This window comes from Pyrgilauda ruficollis, unplaced genomic scaffold (genome assembly GCF_017590135.1).
Source record: "Pyrgilauda ruficollis isolate IOZ18807 unplaced genomic scaffold, ASM1759013v1 scaffold23, whole genome shotgun sequence".
NCBI lineage: Eukaryota > Metazoa > Chordata > Aves > Passeriformes > Passeridae > Pyrgilauda > Pyrgilauda ruficollis.
The window spans coordinates 2518016-2545006 of record NW_024522539.1 but is presented as its reverse complement, the minus strand read 5'-3'; the positions used below and the strand labels follow the sequence as shown (position 1 = coordinate 2545006).

At 44.1% G+C, this 26991-nt stretch overlaps 1 protein-coding gene across 1 annotated transcript in view; it reads right to left on the bottom strand.

The window, feature by feature from the left end:
• Positions 1-26991, bottom strand: part of ADAMTS17 (ADAM metallopeptidase with thrombospondin type 1 motif 17) — a 153795-nt gene that overhangs the window by 111369 nt on the left and 15435 nt on the right. The window contains exons 4-7 of the mRNA XM_041469127.1: positions 21714-21886; positions 13094-13177; positions 12600-12757; positions 6486-6529 (exon numbers count right to left, since the gene is read on the bottom strand). Coding sequence (XP_041325061.1) covers positions 6486-6529; positions 12600-12757; positions 13094-13177; positions 21714-21886 — 459 coding nt within the window. The remainder of the gene's footprint in view (positions 1-6485; positions 6530-12599; positions 12758-13093; positions 13178-21713; positions 21887-26991) is intronic.

The window sequence follows — 26991 nt, the reverse complement described above, 5'->3', positions numbered from 1 at the left end:
AAAATGTCCCATGGCAGAGGGTTGGAATGAGCTGGGCTTTAATGGTCCCAAATAATTCTAGAATTCTATGATAATTCTACCAAGGTGCATTTCATTCAAACAGTAATCAGCACCACCCTGTATAATGCTGAGATGTGATGGCCTGGAGAATATTTATTCAATAATATGTTGCCTGGTAAAGCACTATGGGTCCTTTCCACAGCATTTTAGACAGTTGCTCACTTGCATTTATCAAAACACATCCCCATGAACCATTAATAAAACCAAGGGCAAAGCTTTCAAGCTAAAATCAGCTTAAACATCCAGCATGAGCTTTGGGGTGAGGCACAACAAAGACAAAAGCTCTCAAAGTCTGAAGGTCAGGAAGGACCAGTCAACACGAAAAGCAAGATTTAGGATGAGCAGAGACAAGCTAACAAACTAAAGCAGGGGGGAAGTTGATGGGAAGATTTTGGACACGCTGCCCTACATCTGACAACGACTATGAACATATTTCAGAAACCAGCTTAAACATCTATGAGCATTAATTACCAATAGCAGTTGGATGGAGGACATGAAAGGCCAGGTACAGAGCAGGAAGTGTGTTATTCCTCCCTGCTGACAGTGTTTAGTTCCAGCTCTCTGAGAACAAGCTTCAAACACACACCACACTATGAGGCCACTGTTTTATCTGCTGGGATGGGTGAGCATGACAGACAGATAAATAATGGGAAAATAAAAGGGCCTGAAACACATTTTGGGGCTGCAAAAGGAGAATGATGTATTGAGGAGAACTAATGAGGAACTGCTGGAGGTTTATGAAGACTGAAGTGGAGTAAACGTAGGGAAATTCCGTGACCTCGGTGGGCACATCCCGAGGTCTGAGTGATGGAAACCAGACCCTGCAGGGCCTCTGGGAACAGCAGGCTCTGCCTGGCCAGGCCCAGCTGAACAGAGGCAACACGAAGGAACAAAACTGAGAAGAGCTCCTAAGAGCTCTGAACTAACCCCAAAGAGAAACGGGGAAAAAGGAAAGGGAAGGGAGTTAATCAAGAGAGCAACTGAGGGTCTGCGAGACCTCCGAGCTGGGAACTGGAAATACATGGAAGAGGGAAAAAATGTACAGAAAACCTGTAACTAATCCTCTCCCCACTAAACACTTGTATTTGTTTTAATTACCCAAGTTATTTCCTTCACCCAAGACAGGAAACAGAGAAAATTTTAAAAGCTGAGATAACTGTGAGTCAATAGCACTCAAAGATTGATAAATTCCCAAAGAGAAGAGTGATCATATTTTCTACAAAAACTCCTTGCAGCAGGACAACATGAGCTCCCAGATAAGGACAGTACCTTTTTCAGCCAAGGAGATCAAGAACCCACCAGTGCCCTCAGTACATGGAATGAATAAAGACAAACCTAAACAAGACTACTGAGCAGCAAAACAAACCCAAAGGCAAATAAAATTCAAATGCTCTACTTTCCTAACAATAAATGCAGAATGTAAGATGATATCAGGAGGGCTGCATGTCTCAGGCAACATCTAAGAACAGGACCAGGATCCTGACCCCAGTGAAGCCACCACCAAGGTTCTGAAGCTGGTGTAAGTAGGATTTTCCTCTGGTCTTTAGTGCACAGTGAGGCCACCTGGCTGATGCCACGTCCCCAAAACAAGAAAAGGAAAAGCACAGACGGGACACTGAGTGAGGCAGAGCAAGGGTTACAGCAGCAGGAATTCCCAATTACCTGAGTGGCTGTGCTTATCCCAGGGCTCTGTTGAGATTTATGCAATCTCATATTACACTTGCTTGGCACACGAAGTTTTAGTGGGAATTTGGAAGAGGAGGGATTGCTAGCTGGGGAAGAGAAACTGGAAGGCTGTGGTGGGTAGGGTGGGTAGTGATGAATATGCCCAAAAGCACAGTTCAGCACTGTCTGGGTTCTGCAGCCCAGTATTTATTCCCTAGCAACCAAAAGGCAAGGGAAAAACTCTCCCACTGCACTGGACCACAGCTCCCTGTGGTTTCCTAAAGCCAGCAGCCTGACTCCACTGCCCTGCAGAGCCACAGTGACAGAAATTTGCAGTGCTGTGAGGTCCCTTTCTTTCCCAAACATCGAATCAACTCGATGCTGTTTCTTTAAGAGACATTTTAACCTCCAGTGTGCTCATTTTAATGGATTAAGCTGGGTTTGGGTTTGGTCTGAAGGACAGTCCCAGCAAGGCTTTTGCTAAAGCCAGGCACTGCTTCTCTAATGAATTGTTTTAAGCAGCAGGTATTTCTATTTATTCTGGCATCAAATAAAAACCCGCCCTGGAATATACAGAAACATTCAACATGAACCACTATGGAAAATGTTTTTAATGTGAGAATTCCTTTTCCACTCAGAGCAAACCAGCTAGTCTTTCCCCTTTCCTTGGGGATGAATTCTCTGTTGTGACACTGGCAGGGCACTGGGAGGAAGATTTAAATGAACAGTACAGGCAGGATGACCAGAATTGTCTCCTGCTGTGGGCAGGCCAGCCAGAGATGGCAAATGGCCAAGGAAAAGGTAAAAATGTGCAGTCCTTCATTCAGGTGTTTTACATGGAGTAAAAAAGCCTACGTGGAGACACAGACCACAGATCCTCTTTTGCCAAACCTGGGCATATTTTGAAACACTTTACTGCGATAAACTGCCAGGAGATGGGAATGTTTTTCTCCAAACACTGATTCACTTGTGGAAAGAGTCTGGAAAACTATGTTTCTCAATCACCTCCACTCTGTGCTTGGTTTTCTCCAGGCAGCTATTCCTCCAGCCCAGCCTGCCCCTCTGCAGTACACACACTCACTCTGCTTTCTTTTCCCCAACATCAAGCCACAGAGGAGCACATGTGACTGCAGCAGAGGTAAAGTCATTTTTAACCAGGGCAATTTAAGGATATTTAAGACACATTCTCATTTTCCATTTCCCAATTCCACACTGCCCCCAATTTTATTATTAGCTGAATACAGGGAAGCTTCAGCTTGGATCTGGGGTAACATGTACACTGAGGAACGAAGGCCAAGCTTTGCCTTCAAATATGCAGGATCATTCCTAACTAACCGTAAAGCTGCTTATTTGGCACTGGCAGTGGAAATATTGAACGAAAGGGGCATTCTCAATCTGCTTATGTCACAGAAAGGTTGGATTCTGACAGTGTGCAAGGCTCCAAGCTGCAGCCTGATATTAATAGCAAGACATTAAACTCGCAATTTGGCTGGCTGGGAGGCAGCTCTGCTGGAACACAGATTTTTCTGCAGGAAACAGCAGCTCTGGGTGAGGGATGAGCCCAAAGCAGACTCAGGAATTTTGACTGGTGTGTGACAAAGCTGTGTCACACAAAGAGAACCTTCCTGCTCAAACTGAGGAGCAGATCCCACAGCAGAGGCTGTTGGAACACAACTCTTCCACACAGGAATATTGTTTTCCTTCTGCCCACCTCCTCTGGAATGGAATTCATCCATTCCCAGGCCTACCTTACCCAACCAAGTAGGGCAATGAGCATTAACTATTTCTTACACAAATGTGGTTCTGTTCCGTGGTGCAGACAGTGGGGTATCACCCCAAGACATACCTACACATTTGCCCCATTTTTGAGCTTGTTTCTGCCATTATGCAACCCTCCATACTAACCTGGCAGCTGGGCCAAGAAAATTTGAACCAAGTCCCCAGAGCAACTGGTTTCAGTGAGGGGCCCCTGCCAGAACACAAATACAAACCTCCTGCTGCTGTTTTCTCGCTGTGTCTGCATGGCAGGCAAAGATTCCAGGCAGGTTTTTCAATATGGATCTTTCAGAGCACAAATGAACACCTCTTATGAGGCAGTTAAACTTCATTATCCCACTTCCCAACAACAGCTGGGCCTCAAAGCTTCCGCCAGGGTAAGTTCTGCTTCCTTATTTCTCATAATGTAAAGAAAATCAAGGCATTGTCACTGAAAATAGCATTACCTACAGTACTCTGAGTCCTCTTATTTCAGGACATATAATCCAAGAGAGTCCTTAGAGTCTCTTGAACATGAGCAACACTAGATTCCGGACTTGTACTGCATCATACCCCCAAGAACCCCACACTCTTTACAGGAGACCTCCCTAAGCCATGCAATCTCCTCTAGCTTTGCACTCAAAATCCTCACTTGAGAGAGGTAGACAGAAGCATTCAGAATGCAAGTGACTTGCCAAATGTCCCAAAATGAGTCAGCTCCAGAGCTGGGAATAGAAATCAGGAGTTTAAGAGTCCAGATTCTCTGCCTTATATAGAGCAGCAGCCACAGCCTCCTGCTTTAGGAGCGCTCGCTGCATTTACAGGATGGCAGCAGTGGCATTGCAAGGGCCAACCTCAGCCACTAGCAGGTGTAAAAACACACAGGCACCTGCTGAGACCATGTTCTTCATCTGTTCAGTGTAAAGCAAGAAATGAAAGCAAGCTGCTGTTGTAGAGAACTTTGGGGAGTGCAGCAACCTCAGCAAATCCATTAAGACCAAACGCGATGTCACTCCCTGGACTCTTCACTCCACATTGCTCCCACTCAGTCCTGCTGATTTGGAGAGGAATATCTGGGAGCTGGAGTGAGAAACAGGAATCTGGCAACAGCAGAGATGGTTGAAACACCAAGATAAACCTTCCTAAGCCAGCATGGAGGATCAATGGGCATCCACCTGTCTCAATTCTTGCATTCATATTAAGCCCAAGTCAAAGCCATGCTACACTGCTGCTCATATCACCCAGGTGTGTGCACATGGCATGGAAGTCTGGCTATTAAAAACCCGTTTATCTACAACTGACACCTGCTTTTCCCAATTCTGACAAAGGAGGAAAACCAGAGAATCTTTTGCATGGTTAAAATTTAGTACTACCAACATTAATCACTTTCTCAAACCAGCTGCGTGTCACAAAAGAACATTCATTAATTTATTCTTCCTCTGCCATGAAAAAATGCAAATGGCACAACAAGGCCAAATGGGGCACAGAAAATGCATAAGTGAAGATATAAGTGCTTTGTTGCCACATAATCAAACTGCCAGAGGAGAAGGTAGGAAAAGCAAGACTGAAGAGAGCAAAGAGGCCAGACTAGTTTTGTCCCAGGAATATGCACTTTCTAAATATCTTGGAAAACTGTGCTGGAAAGAGTAACAAGTGAGTTTAATCTTCATTGCTGTGATCATCAACTTTCTCCACTGCAGCCATAGTTTGCAGTAAGTTGCAGCACAAGAAATAACTTGGGTATTGTAAGAACAGAAAAGAAGTCATAAAAAGATTTCCTTAGTCATGCTGTCTCTGGTAATACAATTCCCTGAATAGAGATCTTCAACAATACTCTCTTTAAATATGGAAAGAGCTCTGACTTTAGTCAGCATGTGTATTCCATCAGCTTCTCTCTCTCTTTTTTTTTCTTAACTTCTTTATTGTATCTTACCACAGCCACCTCCAGGTGCAGGCACATGGTGTAAAAACCTTCTTTGGTGGAACTGTGTTTTCCATTGGACACAGAATAAACACATTGTGAGGGATTCTAAATGGAAAAAACACGGACACAGAGGCCAGTCCTTGCTCATGGGTATGTATCCTCCAGCTCTGTATTTCCTCCTTTCACCTGATCCCCACACCAGGCAGGGAAGGAGCTGCATTCCAAGATGAGCCTTCCACAGGGCTCCTGCTGAAGGCACTTCCCTCCCTGCTCTGCATCACCCACTGTCCATAACCCCCTGCAAGTGTCTCCCTGAACACTGGAGTGTAAGAACAGCTGAAAATTAGGATCCATCCCAAGTTTACACAGAATGGAGAATGAGGGGCCACCTGACTTTGAGGCAAGTTTAAAAAAATTCATGCCATCATCACAGAAAAGGATGTTGAGCTGTGCCTCCAAACACTGCTGTCACTGTGGGGATTAAAAAAAAAAACAAAACAGGAGAACACTGTGAAGGTTACTGCTACCTGAGTGAAATAAATAAACAAAGTATTTAATGAGTGGGATGTAAGGACCCTGTGTATGCAGGCTTTGGATATGAGTAAAGGCAGTTAGGAAGTAGGAGGAGCAGGAGGCTGAAAAGAAGATTTAACTTGGCTTTCCCACAATGAGGTATTCTTCTCCAGTGTCTGAGTGCCAGCTTGATCTGGGAATGTCACACAGGTTCTTACAATGGGAAATACACTCCTTAGTTAGCAAATTCTTGTTTGAGGTGAGAGAGAACTGAAAGGAACATTATACAGACACACCAAGAGGCAGTTTCTTCTGCATCCACTCCAAAGAAGCAGAAATACTCAAGAATAACTCCTGAACTCAGAGACTTCCAGGGCTTAGAAGGGGTTAAAATTTAATGGCTTATTTATAGCTCATACCCTGCTCAGCTAATCCATATCTGCATCACAGAGGTACACAGAACAGCAAAACCAACATTACAGCAAACCAAGGAGTGAGAGATTGCCCAGAACACTCTCTCAGCACAGAGGTGCCTATCAAAATACCCTCCCCTGCCTCTTGCACTTACCCACAGTGTCACAAGGCTCGTCTTTGTGCACGCAGAAATCTGTCCTAGAAAGAAAAACAGAACAGAAGTGAAATGTATCCTGTGCCTCCAGCCCAGGAAGAAGCAGTGGTGCATGACTCACGTATCATGGGTGTTGAGGTCTGGGGATTTTGTAAGGCTGCTGTGCAGTCTACACGATGACAGCACAGATAGCAGCCCTGATTGCTACTGAGATTACAGGCCTTGATGTGAATCAGCCCCACATACCACAGTCCAATTATCAGACTTAAGAGTCAGCACCTAAAAGAGCCCTGCCTCAGTCTGTGATGTCACACTTACTCCACAGCTGGATTAAAACTGAAGCTCTTTCCACAAGAGAATTGTAACAATAAGGAGCAGACACCCTTGATGCACCCTAAAAGACAGTGGGAGCAGGAGATGTGTGAAGGCACAGAACTAATAATATGCACCCAGAAATTCTCAATCCTTCACTAGAATGGAGAAGAACATGAAAAAGCAGGACTAAACAGAGAAAGACAGATGTTGACACGGAAGAAGAAAGAATTTCAGGATTTGCCTGGTAAGGGGTAAATTGGCTTCAGCTAAACTTATTACACTCAGATTTGCCATGTTATGGTTTGAATCCAAGACAGAGAGGTTCAAGAGACTCCATTTGGTTCCCCACATCTCACCAGGGCAGGAGAAGATATTACAGATGCCAGTGGCAGCCACAAATCAGCCAGGGATCCACGGAGCCGTATTAAACAGAATAAAAGCCTTGAAGCTCACCACCAAAGCACTAACACTTCATGTGAGAAGCTTTTGTACATGAGATTCCTCATGACAGAAAAACAAGTGTGTGTGTGTGTGTGTGTGAAAAATATTTTTTAACTAAATTAACAACTTGAATACATTTCAAGAAGCACTTAGACCTAAACTTTTAGGAGCTCTCTTCACCAGGGCTGCTTTGCAGTGCAATCCACAACGAAGAGGGGCTGCAGAGAAACATCACATGTGCTAAAACATTTCAGAAGTTCCTTAACCCAAGGAAAGCTGAGGAACTGTAGTGTCTGTCACCTTGGCTTTCCTCACCCCGGGAGGAGGCAAGAGAATCCTATTGGTACATTTGGAATGTGCCATTTGAAATGCCTGAGTCTCCTTGGGGTTTGGAGTTTAAGAGTTTGGCAGGAGGAAGATCAAAAATACTTTGAGAAAAATAAATACTTAGGAAAAAAAAAAAGAAAATTACTTGAAATAAAAAAAATAGATAAATATCAAAAGTGCTCTTTTCTTGAAGAAAGTTATGAAACTAGGGTTTATAGGAAAAGGGATTTAAGGCTCAGGACTGTGGCTGATGAATCCAGACCCTCCACACCAAACTCCTTTGAAAGCCACAAATCAAGCTGTCAGGGGCTTGGAAGGAGAGCACAAACAGCCATTCCCAGCTCTTGTTCAGCACACATTGAAAACCAACCACGCTTCAGTGCAGAAAAACCATAACAACCATCAAAGTGTTAAAAAAATCAGACAGGAACCAACCAAAAATCGGAAGCTACGACCACACACTAGCCCCAGCTTTCATTTTTCACTGCAGCCTGTGTCTCAACACCTTGGCATTCCAGCCTTCCCAAGGAAGACTAATGACAGTCTCCTGACGGAGCTGGCACCAGCGCGCCTGCTCGGCTTCCTAGATCCAGCTTGACAGAGGTTTATTTAAGGACTTATTATGTTATATAAACTGCTAAATCAAACAGATGCTTTTCTTGTGACAACAGATAGCTGAACTATTAGTGGATGGCAGGAGGCCACAGCTAGAAAAGCCTTTCTCTCTCTCCAGAGCCTGTCCAGCCCTGCAAATAATGCACAGAATTTCTGCTCCTCGCGCTGGCCCACACCAAAAGGTGTCTGGCACTTTCTGGCAGCTCCACAGAGGAATTACCACCATGCTATTAAACAAGGGGTCAGTAAATGACCCAGCACAACTTGTAGACTCTCCCACAGAGGTAGAACAACCATTGTGTGTGAAGAGAGTGCTGTGATGCTGTTTGGTCAGGGAAGGGCTTGAAGCACATCAGCAGCAGAACTGAACATCGCTGGCAATTCAAGTACAAAACCTGCTCAGCCCATCCGTAAAACTGTCATAAACACAAGACCAAGAGACTCCATCTTCTGTTCAAATATATGTACAAAAATGTCAGGATTTAAACCATCTGGACCATTGCAAATATTTTATCCCAAAACTCTGTGGCCAAACAGAAAAGCACATCCAGACCTTTAGTCACAAACCAGCTTGGTGGGTCTCAGAAGGACACACCTCATCACAAAGTCCATTGCTGAAACTCCTGCAGTCCTTCCCTGGCAGCCAGAGGGAAAGCACAGCATGGAAAGGTGTCAACAATGATCTGTCTCACCTGTGGCTCAGTCACACCAGTGATTTTAATGGTTCCATCCTGGCACCTGACTCTGATCTGCTTTTAAAAAGGTTTCAATCACGGGTGATGCCAGGTCTCTCTGGCACATTTTTGAGCTCAACTGCATGGGTAATTTTTAAGTGAGAGCTTGACATGACTGATACTATAATGATACTCAACAATGCAGGAAAGGTATTTTAATATTTATTGCATGTGCAAAGGTCTCTTACCACAGAGACACAGTCCTGTTAGCAGAATATTTTACAGAGCTGTGTTGAAATAAAACTCTTACTGCAGGAGCTGCAGTTCAAGTCCAACATCTGACCTTATTACACGGGGTCTTGGATAATACATTGAAATCACAGCTCTAGCTGTGAACCAGTTTTACTCGTCACTTTTAGCCATTGACTGAATCAAGCAGGACACAATTTCTCATCCTGTGACCTGTGAAATTCTCAGTCATTATCATGTGTGGCACCCAGCAGAGGTTTCCATTAGCAGAGTATGACAATTCTCAAAAAAATGACAGCAAGTTAGTTGTTTTGTTCAATAAAAATAGCTAGAAGAGCTCAGAACTCCTCCTACAGTCACTCTTCCATCTGGCTCCCACCAACTGGAAAAAAATACCTAACTGTGCTAAGCTGAACTCTGCAATTCAAGTCCTTCCTGTGGGAAAGAAGGACAGAAGTTGAACTGTGCAACAGGAATAAGAAGCATTCTGTTAAGTGGCCATTCCCAACATCCTTCAAAGGACATCTTTCGACCAGTCTAACCCTGCAGGGTCATAAAGCTAAAGGACACAGGAAACTGGTACAGTCCAGAACCTGCCAAAATAAACTTTCCACATCCATAGGTACATTCAGCAGCACTATGTGCCCAGTTTCCTCCATGCACAGTGAATTCCTCCATTTGCCCATTTAATGGGAAGGCAAAGAGCTGGAGAAGTGTGCAAGGGAGGATCAGGCTGCAAATGGAACAACTACACCACTGTGTCAGGAAAAAACAAGTCTTTGCTTAAAGACAGCTCTGAATCCTGTTCCTGTCAGTGTTGGGACACTCTTTGCTCTGCTATCACATCACCTACAGTCTAATAGGTGACCCAAACACCTCCAGCCAGGAGCTGGGATAACATCAGTGTGCCTGAAGATTTCCTAGGGAATGCAAAAGACAGAGGGATCAAGAGAGGGAATATGTTTCAAATGAGACATGCTTCTAAAATCACTAAAATACAGATTCTGCAGACAGAAGTTATTCTGACAGCTGCCTGTTAAAATATGAAGTACACTATCCAAAGATGCCAGACACTTGAATTTCTGCAAGTTCAAAACCAGAATCTGAATGAGGAAAGTCTGATTATTATAGAGACCACAACACTATAATCAGACCTTCAGAGCTGTGGCAGATTATTCCCACTGTCTCACTTATTTACTGAGCTGAACAATGCATCTTATTTCACAGGCACAGTGTGTCCCTTACCTGGAACTCAGGTAGATACCATTAAAATCCCACAAGAGGGTTATTTGCCACTTAAGTAATCTACTTTTGCATACAAACCAGGGTATGGGAAATATCACTTAGAGGTGAAGTTTCAAAAGGCAAGCGTGCCTTGGTGTTTCAAATGAACCCAGCCAGATTGGAACCAGAGGGATTTCTTCAGAGCTTGACCCCAAAGAATCTGTTTCTAGTCCTTAAAGCAGCTGCAGCTGCTGAAAATTCAGCTTCTGCTTTTCCTGACGCAATTGCTTGTGCTGGACATGCTGCTGCTCCCACATCCTCTACCACTGGTCCATCTGCACAGTCTGGGGAGGGTCCAGGGACACACACACACACACATTTCCAAAGCCCAGAGGAGTAAAAGTCATTTCCCTGACACAGGAATGGGGCTGCTGGCTCAGAAGTCCTTCAAACATTGCAGCATCCTCCATGCAGCAGAAGCAGGATGGGTTAAGGATGACAGGACACAGCAAGAAGGAAGGAAAGACTCCAAGTGCACACTGCTGGACTCTCCAGCAGCAAAAATGCTGCTCCTGTGCACAGCCATGTGCTCCCTGGCCTTAACCTTCTCACCAAAGCTCAATCTGGTTCCTAACCCAACCAAACCTGTACTTTTCCAGCTATTCCCACTGCAAAACCCTGCAAATCCATTGAACAATTCCTCCTACAAATTCTTCTACAGCTCTTCCTCAGAAGCCTGAGTCCAGCTCATTTAGCCTGACATTATGCATTCAGTTTTGAGAGCAGCAGAGATGAAATGCTCTGCTCATTCCCCCACCCTGTGCTCAGAGCCCATCAGAAGAGATTCCCTCTGCCTCACTTGTCATGCAGGACAACTGGATACTCAGATGAGTTTAACAAAAACGTTAGTTATTTATTTAGGCCCTGATCCAGTGGAGCACATGCTTAACTACAACCAGGATGTGCAGCCCGTTGACTTCAAAGGAACTATTCCCCCTGTCTAAACTGTCAAATATCTGCTCAAGTGCCTGGTGGCCTGCAGTGAATACAGAGGAGGGAGCAGGGTTTGGGGGAGCTGCACACACGTCTGTGGAGGAGATTTCTCAGGAACCTTGCTGGCCTCGTGCCCTGCTCACCAGCTCTTTCACTGAACACTCACCAGAATCCCATGGACAGCTTGCAGTGGGGCTGTTAACACAAATCTAACACTAGAGATTATTGCAATCAGGATGGCAGCTTATGCAAAAACATGTATTTCTACTTAAATTGTTGGCAGAGAAAATAAGTGAAAGAGGTGGGTAATATTGAACTGCAATACAGACATTTCCTGTCTCAAACTGGGGGACAAAAGGGTAGGAAGTAGTATTTTTCTAGCACAATGGGCATCCACATTACACCACAATTTTGTGCTCACTTTCAATATTCAGAGACCACTTCTGTAAAAATGAGTATTTTTACATCTTCAAGGATGCAAAAAACTTAAAACACCATGAATTTTCTGTTCAGGATTTGTGGTAACTGTGGGGAACATGGGACTTGCACTGTATTGTGAGGTAGAGCTCAGATAGAGAAAAAAAGACTGTTGTCCCTACAACAACCTTTTTCTTGCTTTATCTGATGTGTTTGACACATCAGTAAGATCAGAATTACAGGGGGCATATCATTTTGATGAAATATTTCTATAAAGATCATTTGTCATCTGAAATAAATGTATGAGCTTTCAAATACACAAACCAATCAGGAATGACATCCCTCCTCTATCTCAGTTGTGATAGAGGAGAGTTGTTAAAGTGGTTATTTCCTCAGGCAAAGAGAGAGAAAATTAATTTAGTTTATGGTATTTCTCTCCCTCTTTCTTCAGGAGATAACTCCCTCCCCACTGCTGACACACACTGTCTGCTCAGCTGATTCACCCCTAACTGCACACAGAGCAGCTGAGCTCAGCTGTGTTCTCAGTTCCACACCTTCCTTCTCCGAGGAAGGAGGGCTCCAAAACCTCCCCTACTTTTTCAACTCCCACCAGCAGGTGTGAGAAAAAACCACCCCTGTGTTACAGCCACATCCTGATCCTGACTGTGACACCTTGGCTCAAGAGGAGAGATGCTTTTGTACAACTTTTTAAGAATGCACAAAAACAAGACAGAGCACTTCCACCTGAGCCATCTGAGCAGCAAATGTATCATCTTTTTCTTAGATTTCTGCTGGAACCCCATCACTGACAAAGGGCATTAGTGGTTGAAGCAAAATGACAAACCAGACCTTCCCATACCTGGTCACAAAAACAGCAGCATCCACTGGAGGGGTGTCATCCCTGGCACCAGGAACCTGGTTGTTACCAAGGTATTTTGCCCCACCATATTCTTCATTTTGCCACTGACAGAAGCTCTCCAGAGATCTCTCTCCATGATGCCCAATGGACAGCTTTGCCTTTGGGGGAAAAAAAAAAAAAATATATATATATATATATGTAAAAAAGGAAAAACATCAGCCCCAGTCTATAGATAAAGCATCAGACTTCTCTGTAACAACTAACTCCAGACTGGTTTGCAGCTACAAGCAGACAGCTTTACCAGGAAGGATAAATAAAAGGATTCTGGCTCCTCTCACTCCCACAGCCCCTGTACTTCACACCTTTAACACTGCCTGGTGAAGTGGAACAGGCAACTCCTCACAGTTTGTGATGCTGAGGCCCCACATCCCCCTCCCACCCTGTGGGACACCAGAGCAGTGCCAGGAGCAGGGGAGAAAGGGGTTGGAACTCACAGGGCGGCTGTGAAGCAGGACTAGTTTGGTCACTCGAATGTTGACTTTAATTCCCAGGCTTTGATGCTGGAACATGTTGTACACCTGTCAAAAAGCAAAGAAAACATCCACAGCTTATCAGCAGAATTATCAAGACCTAGTAATAGTAGAAGAAACTAATTGTGACTAAAGTTTGACATTTCTCCTTTTAAAAATTGACACAAAATGGATTGTGCTACTACACACAATAAAATAAAGTATTTTTAAGAGTTACTGTGAAAAGGAGAAAAATATTCCAAAGGAACTCTAAAGATAAAGTCTCAGGAACATGGACATACGTTATGAAGCATTCAACTAACATGGATCTTCAGCATTTAAATATCAGAGATATCTGAATGCAAGATGAAATAATGGTGTGTTTTAGACTTCAGGAAATAGAATGGAAAAGCAATTTCCCTCTGTTATTTTCATATCTTATATAAGAGAATAGTAATAAGGCAGCACATAATGACACAAGCCTCAGGAAATACAAAAATAGCACCGGAAACTACCTTACTACTTTCTCCAGATTTTGCATTCCAGCTCAGATACTTCACCTCATTTTTATAGGTTAGAATATAAGATCTTAATTGATCCCAGAATTTTATTCCACCCATTTTTCAGTGTACAAATGTTTTAACGAGACAGTATCAAAAAAGGTGAGGGAAGGGTTTATTTCAAAAGGTGTAAAATGCCACATAAAAGGCCTTGGGTGAATATTGTATCCCCTACTTTGTCAAAAAACCAAAACCAAGACCAGGGAAGAGAGACTCCTGAAAAATGGGAGGCAGGTTTGGCCCCAGGTAAGCAATATTCCTTCCTCACATCTCCTTTGGCTACAAGCATCACCCAGACTCAGGAACTTCCTACAGCAAACCCGAGACACGAGCACATCTTGCACATCTTGTTTTCAACACTTGGTATTTTTCCTATTTGTGCAAATGCTCAGGAATGTGCTCGGTGGAAGAAGCTCTCCAGTGTTTGGGGTTGGATTTAAGCACATACATAAATGTTTCCTACAATTTAGGCACAGATTGCAGGACAGGGCTATTCAGTGTTTGACCCAGTGACCTTCAGCTGAGCACAATGAGCCATTTCTCCTCCCTGGGGCTGGTGTACAAGTGCACACAAGGGCTGGCACTATTTGCTTGGCCTGGGGATGTGTTGGGAGAGCAGTTCAGGCCTCTTTCTACAGACCTGGGGGGGATAAACTTGACATTTGCAGAGAAGGGCTCTGGCAGATGAACCCTGTGTAAGTGGAGACCTGGACATTCAGCTGGGAGGGTCAACCCCTGCTGCACCTACAGAGGCTGACAAACACTTCCCTGGGATGGATGGATGGATGGATGGATGGATGGATGGATGTCTTTGGTTTCCCAGCTCTCCACTAGCTCTGGCCATCCCATGAAGTTCCCACTCATGAAATGAGAATAATTCCAGCAAACAGGTCTTTATCACTGAGCCTGCTGGGTGCTGGTGCTTGGCTTCCCATCAGAGCAGCCAAGCTGCCTCCAGAGCCAGCACAGACAAATCCAAACACCACTGACTTTCAAAGGCTGTTTGCCCTGGCAAAACCTGCCCAGCAAGCACCAGCTGCTGGACAGTTCAGGATGTCATCTTGAGAGCTGCCAGCCCTTCCTCCTTTTCTCTTGTGCTCTCTATCCCAAGGACAATTCTGACTGCACTTTTATTCCCATCCACCAGTGATATCAGAAGAGCTCAAGCAGCAGCAACTGGACACTAAACCAAAAAAAAGTCACTGGGAGTGCAAGAGGCTCCACTTTGCTTGTTTATTCAAGCTTTATTTGCTTATTTTCTTAAATGAAGGCCAAAGGAGCCTCAGGCTGATGGTGGTTTGTGTTGCCTAGAAGGAACATTAACCTTTCCCTCTGAGAGGGAATCACTTAACACTTACAGGCAACACACACTTGACTTGCAGAAAATTTAATTTGCCAATTAAAATAATTTGTATACAGAGAAAAAAAAAAAAAGAGATAAATTAAAACAACACCTTCCCCTCACCTCATCTTTTCTCCTGCATTTCTAACTCCTTCCCCCTCACCCAGAGCCAGGCAGGTGGATGGGGAATGGGGACTGTCCTCTGGAACAGCTCTCTGCTGCTCCCTCCTCACACTTTTTCCCTGTTGCAGGATGGATCCTCTCCATGGGCTGCAGTTCCCATCAGGAGGACCTGCTCCAGCACAGGCTCTTCTCCTCAGGTCACAATGTTGGGAACAGCCACCTGCCCCACCATGGTCTCCCCACAGGCTGGAGGCCAACCTCTGCTCCAGCATCTGGAGCTCCTCATCCTCCTGCTCTGACCTGGGTGCTCACACGGAATTTTCCCCCACTTTTTTCCACTATTCAGCTTTTTTCCCCTCTTTTGAAGAGGTTTTCACAGAGGCACCCCCAGCTCTCCTGACAGGCTGTGCCCTGTGGTGGGGGCTGGGACCATCCGTGTCCAGCACAGGGCAGCTCTGGGTCTCAGCCCCCCCCACACTTCCTGTCATTTCAGAGGGAAACTTCTCTCAGATCATGGGCTTTAAGGCTAGAAGGAATCCCATGGAGAAGGCAGACAGACTTTTAAATTACTTGATAAAAAAATATGAGCCTGCCACAGGTCAAGTTGTTCCCAGATGGATTTAAACCAGGCCGTGCCATGTAGGCTGTGCCCAAAGGAAGCATCATCACAAAATCCAGCTGAATTTAAAATAAAGTAATTCAAATACATAGGTCTTTCCTGCTAAGAATGGAATTCCATCATGGCAGCAACAACCTTCTGCCTTTCTCACCCAGCCAACAAGAAAGCCAAACCCCAGAGACTCAGTGTGTCTGAGCTGCTCCACACCACGTCCAAGCGTCCACCAGCAGCAGGCACCAAGTGAGGTGGCTGGGATAACTGGTACCAGGGGATGAGGAATGGGATTTCCCACTGCAGATGTTCTCAAGATTTCCTGCTGCACAGACAGAGAGACTGACTCACAGACACCTCCCTGCCCACTCCCAACACCATGGGCCACCCTTCCTCAAGCCTGCAATTGCATCACACCCTTCAGGCTGCTGTGACTACTTCCAACAGGGGAAAAGTAAAAATATCTGGGTGGTTTAGAACCTTTTAATAAAATAAGGCAGCTGGGAACAGTGTCAGCTGCATGAAACTCTGCCATGGAACCAAATGCAAAGGTTACTTATTTAGGACATCACCAAGTGGCAGAAAGCAGCTTGGATGGAAAAAAAATGGAGGTTCTGGATCATTGGGATAAAAAGATGGGATGGGAAAAGTGGTCAATGTGACTGAAGTGTTGTGGGTGCCCTGCTGCAGAGGAACTTCTACACTTCTGTACTGACTTCTCTGTGACGAGTCATCAAAAGTAGATTGAGCTCTGGAAACAGGAGATATGGTAAAGAACCACACAAAAAAAAAAAAAAACCAGACAGAAAAAATGGAAGGGGAAGTGCAGTAGAACAAGGAGAAGAATTACGCCTGTCTCTGGCATCTCCCCCTTCACCTGCATTTCTCTGACAGAGATTCACTGCACAGAATGCCCTGAAGAAAACAGGAAAGCTTGAAGGCTGGACCATCCCCCTGTGTTTGCATTCCTCCTGCCTTTCTTTCTCCTCACAGCTCTGACATGGAAGGGGCAGAACAAATGCAGTTTTGGCATAAGCTGTGCAGGCCTGCCCCAGCACGCACAAAGCAAACACAGACATAAGGAACTGGGCTGAGAGAGGAACTAAACTACATCATTTTAATTTTTTTTTTTTAATTCTCAAGAGCTTCCTCTGCAGGTGGACGGTGGGAGGGAGACGTGTGTGTTTCAGATGTTTTGGAGTTTAGAACAGCAACCCTGAGGGTAAATTGACTTTTTTTCCTTTTTTTCTTCCCTGAGCACTGCACTCAAGCAGGAGCTTTCCCATTGCCTTGGCTGCTGGATGAGGTTTGGACAGCAGAAGCCTTAGTCAGGTTACTGAGGTTGTCTTTCTCTTGTTTTGAAAAGTGCTATAGGATTTCTAACACCCACCTAAAGCCAAGCTTTCAAATTACTCCTTTAAACATTATGAAAAAGAACGTATTCATAGCTCTTTATAAGATACAGTTGACATAACTCCTTCTCCTGGGGCTGCTGGAGCAAAAAGAGAAATCTGTAGACAGTGATGAAACACTCAGATCCTTTTCCCTTATGTTCCCTCATGTCCCTGTTCCCATCATGAAAATTCCAGACCAGGGAAAGGGAGCTGATTATCAGTGGCAGCTCTGGAGCCTTTGTGTGCCAGCCCCCAAGAGCACAGACATATAAATCCATCAATGCAAGCATGATAAAAATGATTTTATCTGCTTTTTTAACATTAAAAAAAACCCTCACAGGGGAAATCCAAAATGAAAAACAATCTGTGAAGCGTAAAATCAGGCTTCAGAGAGTAAAACAGTATCATTCCTAAAGAACAACATAAGAATTTTCCCTCTTAATGACATCCAAAAAATCACTAACTTCAAGTTCCTGCTTGCTGCTGCAAAGAGCTTCCACAGTAATCTCATGGCTTAGCAACAGCTGCTGGAGAACTGACACACACTGCAGAAACTCTCCCTCCACACTGCACTCTCAGAGAAAAAGGCAAGCTCCAAACCAAGCCACACTTGTAATTTATTGCAAAACCCAAAAAAATACACTTAGGGGACAAAAAAAAAAAACCAACAAAAAACCCAAACCAACCCGACTCTTTTTTTTTTTTTTTTTTTAAGTTTTCCAAACCCATAGAAAGCAGCTGTTAAATGACTATGTTGTGGTCTTGGAAATTCAGAATTTCAGACGTCTCTGTCTCCAAATGCTCTGAGGGTCAGTCTGGGTGGGACTTGGTTTGCAAAGTCAGCTCTGCACTCTGCAAGGAGCCAACATCCACAACTCCCTGCTCAGGCCCTGGCTGGAAACAGTCACTCCTCATCCTCAGCAACACAACAGCCATGGACAGGACTTTCCAAAGGGTCTCATCCCCATTTATCACCACTTGAACCAGTTATCTCCAGAACCAATTCTCTCCTAAAACCTAAACCATGAAAACCAAACACAGCAGAGACCAGTGCAGATCCTAGAATCTCCTTTTTCCTTTACTGGTTATTTATTTCAGATGAAAAGCAACCACAAGAGCAAACAAAAGCACAGAACTCCTGCAAGAACAGAACATCCACCCTCACAGCTCCACGTGGATGAAATGCACTGAGAAATTAGCTGCTGGATACAGATTAGCAGAATGGGTGAGCAAAATAAGCATGTTTTTAAGCTTGATTTACCACAAAGGCACTTGAGTCTGGAATTCAGAGGAAGTTCTGAACACTGGTGACTACTACAGAAGGAGGACAGGAGATGCTCTCAAGCCAATGGTGAGACAAGAACTGGAATGCAAACACTGCAACAAAGCTCAGTAACAAGGGAGTTTAACCCCGAAGAACAGATCAGCACCTATATCTAAGTAGGTGGTTTTGCATTCCCACAGCTCTGCTGGTATTTCTCCCTGTCCATGTTCTTCTACTCCTCATGCCCACACTCTCACTGCCTTGCTAAGGCTGCAGCTGTGCACGGTGGCATTTGACAACAACTTTAGCACCTGTTTGGAAAATAGTGCTGAATCAAACACCTTGCCAGAAAACAAGAAAATATTTCTTTTTAGCAGTGGTGACTTGAAAAAAGCCAACTCAAACCCCTGGTGCCCTGCTTGCTCCTACTCATACATTACAGAGTGCCTCAGAGGGAAATTCTTCCATGGTCTTGGAAAAAACTGTCTTATAATTTCAAGCATTAGTTTAGTAAATGAAAGAGCCTGCACCTCTACAGTGATATTCACAAAAAACAAGTACTTTTAATGTGAATCTATTCTCTGTTCAGGGCATGGAACTACAGAATAACATTAAAAACACAGCATTTGCTACATGAAGTGCTACCTGTTATTTCTGGGTTCCAAAATGGGTTTGCTGTGCTTTTAAGCTGTTATTCTAGAAGAGGGTGGTGGGGCTTTTTCCTCTAAGATTCTCATTTACCAAGGGAGCAATAAACCCGTATTTTGTAATGCTGACTTTTTCCCCCTTCAGAAATTCTTGTAACATAAATAGATATTAAATACTTTAAGGCAGATCACTTTATTTAAAATGTCTATAAATATAAAATGCATTAATAAGACCTCTTAATGCTTGTTTTGTGGTTTGACAGTAAACGTAATGGCTTACAGAGAGGAGTTAAGTTAATATACCCCTGACCAGTAATGTTCTATTTGCTTAAATGCAAGCATCCAAGCCAAAATTAACATTCTGGTTTCTTTTAGAGGCAGCCTGCCATCCTGCAGTATAGCTGAATAAGCACTGCCTAATATCATGGGGCAAATCCTGTCCCCCAGCTAACAATCACCCAAGGCTGACAGGGAGGCAAGAAACAAAGATCCCAAGCAGTCAAGAGCTTGGCTTAAGGCCTCCCCAAACCCCATGATTATCTCTCTGAAAATACATTTTTCTGAATTATCCTTCAGCTTCTTTTCTTTGGATGAAGGTCAGCTTTCATTACACAAATGTAACACCAAAATCCCCTTTGATTTCCCTGAATTCCACCTGGTTTTATCACCACAGAATAAAGGATTTATGCAATGATGCCATCTTATGTGTTTGCCTATCCTTATTCCTCACTATCTTTTGGTCTTGCCAGTCACTCTCAAGCAGTTTCCTTCAGAGGCCTGAAAAATGTTCCTAAGAGCGTGGGAATATAGGTGGCTGAGGGAGAGACCCTCCCACTGCCCCTCTGAGGGCTGAGGAGCTGAAACATGAATTCAAATCCTATCAGACATCAGAAAAACTCACACCAGTGAGCCCCCAGGAGCAATGACCTAACAGTGGGAAGCATTTCAGCTGGACCCTGCACCTGAGGAGATGTCACATGAATGTGTTCCTCATCCAAGAGTCCTCTTCCATGTGCTCTCTCTGGTGTCTAATAAAGGGGTGAGCTCACCCTACAGCATCAGAGCCCAGCTTAAAAGCCCATCAGCCTAATCCATAGGAAACTAACCTTCAATATTTGTTTAATAAATGGGTTTAGAGAACCCAGCCCATCTATGAGCACCTCCCCACACAGATTTATTCACACCTAGCAAGCTGATGTTGCTGAGATGTTCTGCAGCCCCTCAGCCTGGACAGACCAGGATTCAAAGACCCACAGCCATCTTTTGTTTAAGACTTAGTCCATCAGTCTGTTCATCTCTAACAATCTTCAAAGGCTGAAAAAGCTGCACAACACAGACATCCCCAATGGTCACAATGAAATCATTGACCTGCTGGCATGAGGATCATCAAAAGCAACTGCAGAGCCACAGTGGAGCCCCACCAAGTGACAGCTGTGAGAGTACATTGGGAGGCAAAATAAAAGGTAGAGGAAGGGACACAGAAAAGCAGCTCATTAATGGAAAAGACTAATCAAATTCCCTACTCAATCAGCCTCCAGGAGGGCTCCCTCACACCAATGCTTGATGAAGGAACACAAGACCTCTTAAAAAGCTGTTGTTCCATAGCTGGTTTATGCTGAGCATCCATCTCTTCACTGGGAAGCATGACCAGGCAATTACTGTTCAGGACTGTTATTTTTTCCCAAGCCAATTTGCTGCTCATAAACACCAGGAGAGGCACAGTGAGGAGAATGAGCTGTTCCTGGATATTACAATAGCATGGGCAAAGGAATATGAGCTTCCTCCAAGACTTTCCTGTGCAAATGCCTCTGCAAGGACCCCTGCAGCCTCTGAGCAGAGTTTTCCATGTCTACATCCAATTTAGCCATTACCTCCTTACTGGCACTGCCAACAGCTGAGTGAGCACTCCCTGTGGGAGGCTTTGTGTTCCCTTATCAGCTGAGCCAGAAGGCCCCACTACAGGGACAGCTCACAAATTAACACCCACACTTCCCATGAGCCTGCAATTTCAGAAGAGTCCCCTCACTCCCAAAAGATATCCCTAGGAATTCTAGAATGATTTCAAGCCCAACTCCATCAGCTACTCATAGGTATGATCAGCACCACTTCATGCAGCCCTGGAGTGAAAAGAATGGGATCAGCCAGCAGTTTTGGTGATAAGTTTGCCACATTTTCTACATCAAGGGAAGCAGCCATTTTCATTGTGCAAAAATCAGAGATAAAAATCATTCTGGACTTAAAGCCAGGTCTTCTGCTGGAAATCAATATGACTGCTGGCTTTAACTATCTGTAACAATGAGCCATATCTCTTGTCAAATAGGTGTGCCATAGGAATCTTTAGGAACCCAAGAAACATGCCAGACAAGACCCTCCTCCAGGGTAAACCACAGCAGCACCAAAAGCCTGGTAGAAAACACCACTCCTGAGCCACTATTTCCTAAGTGAAAACTTGCATTTTCAGTTTTTAAAAATGGTTTTTTACTGTGGCAAATACCAGGAGTAACACAAACGGAGAAGAGGCAGATAACACAAGAAAACCAAAACCTTTTCTCGTACCCGAAGGTCAAAACCATTCTTGATTTCTGCTGTGATGTCAGCTTTATCCTACCCTGGATACATCCTGCTTACTTTTGTTTCCTCTTTTGAGAGTAAGGTGCCTACTTACCATATTCATAACAGTGAGGATGAACCTCTGGGCAGCCTCTGCTCCGTGGTACTGCACCATGTCAGCATCTGCCACCACCAGCGTCTCCACCGTGTACTCGCTGGTGAGGCGGATCGCGTTCCTCCGCTCCCGCCAGTCGCTCGTGGCCTTCACTTTCTTCTGTCTCTTCTTTTCTGAAAAGCCAAAATGCCTTTTAAGGCTGGCAGATCATAATAAAACACTCCCAGCCTTTTCAACAAACAGTCTGGTGCGTATTCAGGTGGTAACAACCTTTAAATGGAAGTGCTCTTGGCTGGTTAAAGAAGAGGTTGCATTGCAGGTATGTCCGTGCCTCTGGGTGCAGAGGGCAGCAGATGATGTGAAAAGAGGGAAGATGGTGGGAAAAAACATAAGTTCAGGAAGAAGAAAAAATTAACTAATTCAAATAAAAATGTTACAGATAAGTTAAATCTCCCTTTCTCCTAACTAAAGGATTGATGTATTAATAATTTGTTTTCTTCTAAGCTGAAAGGTGAACTGTTTCCCAGGCAGTTGTGTAAAGCAGATGAGGCATGACCAAAGGAGAAATTAAGTTCAGATATTAATTCAAACCTGCTCACTTCACTGCAGCCACAAAATTGTGTTCATGCTTTCAATTGTAAAAATAAAGAAGCAAACTAAGTAATTAAAACAAATTTATTCTTGCAATAAGAAAGAGACTTCTAAGATTCACCGAAATGATCTCTGCCTGCTGTTCAGCCTGTGATATACCATGGGTACTGACACTGCTGTTACTATTGATTTTTTCCTGTGGAAAAGGGAACAGAACACGTAAGTCCTGAAACAGCACAAACACAACATTCAGTACAAAACTGACGTGGGACAGAGCCTAATGGATGATCAGACAAATCCCTCTCATGGCACACATGTGCTGCTGATTCCCCAGAGCAGAGAATCGCTTTTTAATTTTCTCTAGATTTACCCTGAGACCCTCTCTGAGCAAAGCAGCAGCCAGAGCTGAGCTGGTGTTCACTGATCCTGATTTTCCACAGCCTGTTCACCAGCTCCCTGACATAATTCAGCTTGAATTTCCCTTCTTTCCCAGATCATCAGTTTTCCCTGACCGACCCTCCTGCATTCAGGGTGACAAACCCCATCAGCTGCAAGCCCCCCAAAGCCCACCTGAAATGGACTCCCTGCCTTCACCCATTCATGCATTTTCTGCCTTGTCAATATGGACATTTCACCATGTCCATCCCATCTCCTCATTCCTGGGTTTCTTCAGTCATCCAGTACAACTCTGCACGTGCTTTTCTGCCCAAGGCATCAACTGTCAACACTTGGTACATATTTTAAACTGAGAAAACAACCATGAAATTTGATTTTTTAAAGAGAGTTTGGAAATATCCCCCTGGGTTGAAAGAGACAGACAGGAGTCTATGGACAAGGAAAAAAAAATGAAAATGGGGGGTGATCATAAATTATGGAAGCTACATGCCAGCAGCAAAGATGAAAATAACCAAGTTTCAAGGCCTGTTTTCACATAGGCTACAGGACAGCTACAGAAAAAGTGCACAATCATGGCAAAGCTGCCCCACAGCAGAGGATTTTTAAATAAAATTTAAAAGATTGAAATACAAGACAGAACAAGAAAGAAGAAGAGCTGAATGCACCTTTGATTTGCCAGCTATGAGATGAAGATGACTGCAAATTCCTGTGGAACAGCTCACATGTTTGTGTGTAATTTTATTTCTTTCATTCCATTCATTTCTCATCCCTCCCTCTGCACAGCAGCACAACTTTAGCTGCAGGTCCTCAACATTATCATTAAAATACCAAGGAGAAAGCAAAGAAAAAAGAAAAGAAGGTAAATTATTTCAGTAAAAACACTGACATTTTGGGTCTTACTGCTATCAGTCAGAACCTTCCTGAAAAGAGCAGCATTTCCTCATCAAATTCTTATTTTGGCAATCCCCTAATAAATGTTTCCAGGTGGTATAAATCTCTTACTTGTAGTGAAGTTGCTCTTATGATGGGCTAAGCCTAGATTCAACTAAGTCTTGGCCTAGCATTGAACGAGCTGTATAAAAAAGTTTAAAGTGGAACAAAAAAATTGCAGTTCTCTGTATTTTCCCTTAAAAAAATCACCTTTTTTGGTGGAAAAGAAGACATTTTTGTTAGAGGAGGAACTGACTCTGCTGGACTGGAGCTTGCACTCTGGGGAGAAGAGGTCATGCCATGGTCGTTTGCCAGTGTGGTCCCTCCTCCAGAGGCAGGTGAAGGAATTGTAGCTGAACAACACTCTGCAAGCTGTGACTTCTGGAGAGCAGCAGCCTAAGGGGACTCCTGGCAGAGAGCTGGGCAGCCTTGGTTCACACACAGCCTCTTTCCTCCTGTGGACTGGCTGCTTTCCACAGAGGGCTTGGGACTGGAGGATGTGTGTGGAAAACCAGCACCCCACAGGCTGCCTGGAAACGCAGCCAGAGTGACCTGACAGGAGAATCCAGGCTCCTGCTCCTACCCTCACCTTCACACTGTCCAAGTGTAAATTTACCTGCAACAGGCAACAGGATTCAGGAGGTCACTGCTGAACCCTCCACAACAGGCACAGCAACACCAGCTACTTAAAAAAGAGAGGTTTTTCAAGTTTGTAGCTCCTCCATAGGGTAAATTGTTTTTATCATTCCTGTCCGCTTTCACAGTGGTCTCTCTTTGCAGCCTCCTGCCTACCACAAATGCAAATAATTTTCCAGAATAATCAAGCACATGGAGAAAACAAGGCATTTGCATGGATGAACCACAACAAAGAAAAAGGAAATGCACATGTCCTGTATAACAGATGTTTGATGAAGACAAAGATCCAAAACCAACTGGAAAAATCCTCATTAAGTGCATGCAGCTTATACCTGAAAGTGAATCAGTTTTATGGAGGCATACAAAGAATAAAAATACCCCATCTCTAGAGCCTCACTTGAGAAACAAGCTAGCACAGAGAAGTCTCATTCCTGCCCTGCAAGATTTATGGACCATGGGCAGAGAATCCCTCCATGAGTACATGAAACCCCAAACTAAAATAAACATCAGCCATTCAACCAAGGATTAAATGCTTGGTGGATTCTTTATTTGAACAAACTGATGTTACAAATTTTGTGGTGCAGATGTCAAGTGTTAGTGTGAAGGCATAAGAGGCCATAAACCACGGGCAGGAGCTGTCAGAGGAGTTTACATTGCAGGGAGCACACAGGACATGATTTTAGGAGTCAGGTGTTCCCTGCTTAAGAGGTCAAAGAATTTAGTATGAAATATGAGCTGAAACAGTCAATCTACAACACAGCATGTACATGCTGCAGGTGACTGGGCACAGGGGACATTACTCTTTGGCCAGCCACTCTGACAGTGTGTTATACAGTCTATTGGGCCAAAAAATCCACAAAATTCAGGACTGTGAGGTGAAGGGAGAAGGGTGAAACACCCCCAGATCCTCAGCAAAAAAAATGGCTGTGAGATTGCACAAGTTCATTAGGTGACTTTCATTTACCCTTGCCTGGCTCACCACCTTCAAAGCCACATGATCACACCACGTCCTGCAGTCTTTGAAGTCTCCCTCAGAATGGGAAGAAGCAGAGTCCCCACTGTGATCAGAAGCACAACAAGGCTCTTCTGAGGCCTCTGTAGAAAACTCCTGATGTTCAGTGCTTTTTATGGCAACTCAACAGATGTGCAATTCCAGAGCAACCGCCCCAAATGACCTTTTCCTATTACACACCAAAAGCACTGTCTAGCACTGTCTGGCTTTTGGCAGATTCTTGCTGTAAGTGCAGAGTCCTTTCCTGTTCCTCCTACCTCCCTTCCAACTGTATTTCCCAGACTCATCTAAAAGCAACATCTTCTCCTACAGCCTTCCACTATTTTTTCCTGCCTAATCTTTCCCTTTGTAATTTTAGCTACCTCATTCTTGTTAAACCCACTGACGGTTTCTGGATGCCGTTCAACAAAAGCCACAAATAAAAGTTAAACTGCAGAATCTTTTCTGCAAGGCCAGATTTCTCCTTAGAAGCTCTTTTCTATTGCTGCCTTAAAAACCCTCTCCAGCTCTTCCTCAGGAGCCCTTTGCTCCCTTCCCTCCTCCCATGACCCCTTTAACATCTCCCCACACCCCTGATGGAGGGCAAGCCATGTCCTGTTATTTCAGCAGCATAAAAAGGAAGAGAGGGCATCCAATTGGGCAAACAGCTAAAATTAATTCTCCCTAAGCTCCAGGAGTTTCCAGAAAACCTCTGACTGGTACTTACATTAGGCAGGTTTTACTAGCTTCACCTAAAAGTAAAAATCATCACCTCTCCAAAGCGAAACAGAAAGAAAAGGGAGATCCTGCACACAAACCAAGCCTAGAAATTACAGAAAAGAAGCCCTTGAGGTGTATTCTTACTATTCAACCTAAAACTCTGTCACTGCTGAATTATCAGAGGATGCCACAAAATGTCCCTGTTAGCAGCAGCAGGATAGAAGCATCTCTCAAAAGGTGATTAATCCCAGTCATGGAAACATGGAGCCCCTTTGCCTCTGCCAGGATGCAGCACAAGAATAATCTCTGTGCCCTGGCTTGTTATAGCTCCACCAAAACCTTGGAATTTCAGATTTATCACAGCCAGCTGATGCCAGGAGATTGCCTGAAATTCAGGAATTACAAATGGCTGCTTATTGAAAGAACAGCTGATTACAGACTGAGAGCTCTCCTCTCGTTTTTAATGCCCTGTCCTACAAAACTACATCTCAAATTTCTCACTGACTGGAACAGCAAAATCAGGCATCAACTGCTAGGAAAAATTATTGCAGAGCAGAATGATCCATTATTCCCTAATTCACCTTCCAAAAATGGCTTTGTTTTGCTTTGGGGTTTTTTTGTTTATTTTTTTTCTCCCAAACAGTCACTTTCATACCAAATCACAAGTTCATGACTATTTCTCTGGCACAGCAGCAAACAAGAACTTGAGACAGAAGTCATGAACTCTGAGCTGCATCTCAAAACACCACAGATTTTACTGCAAGGATTGTTATCCAAGTTAGTCTGTGGCTTGGACAAATCAGTTAAAACCTTATTCTTCTGCAAAACAAACTCAGTCATCAACACAACTCATCAGGACTTTGTTTTAATGGCAGGTCAGGATAGGCACTGTGATCTCTGCTCAATGGTTCAATTTGTCACCAGGATTCAAAGATTCCCACCTCCTGGATTATGCACACCCATCTCCAATGGAAAGGACACCTTCCTGGTGGCACAAACAAGGACTCATGGCAG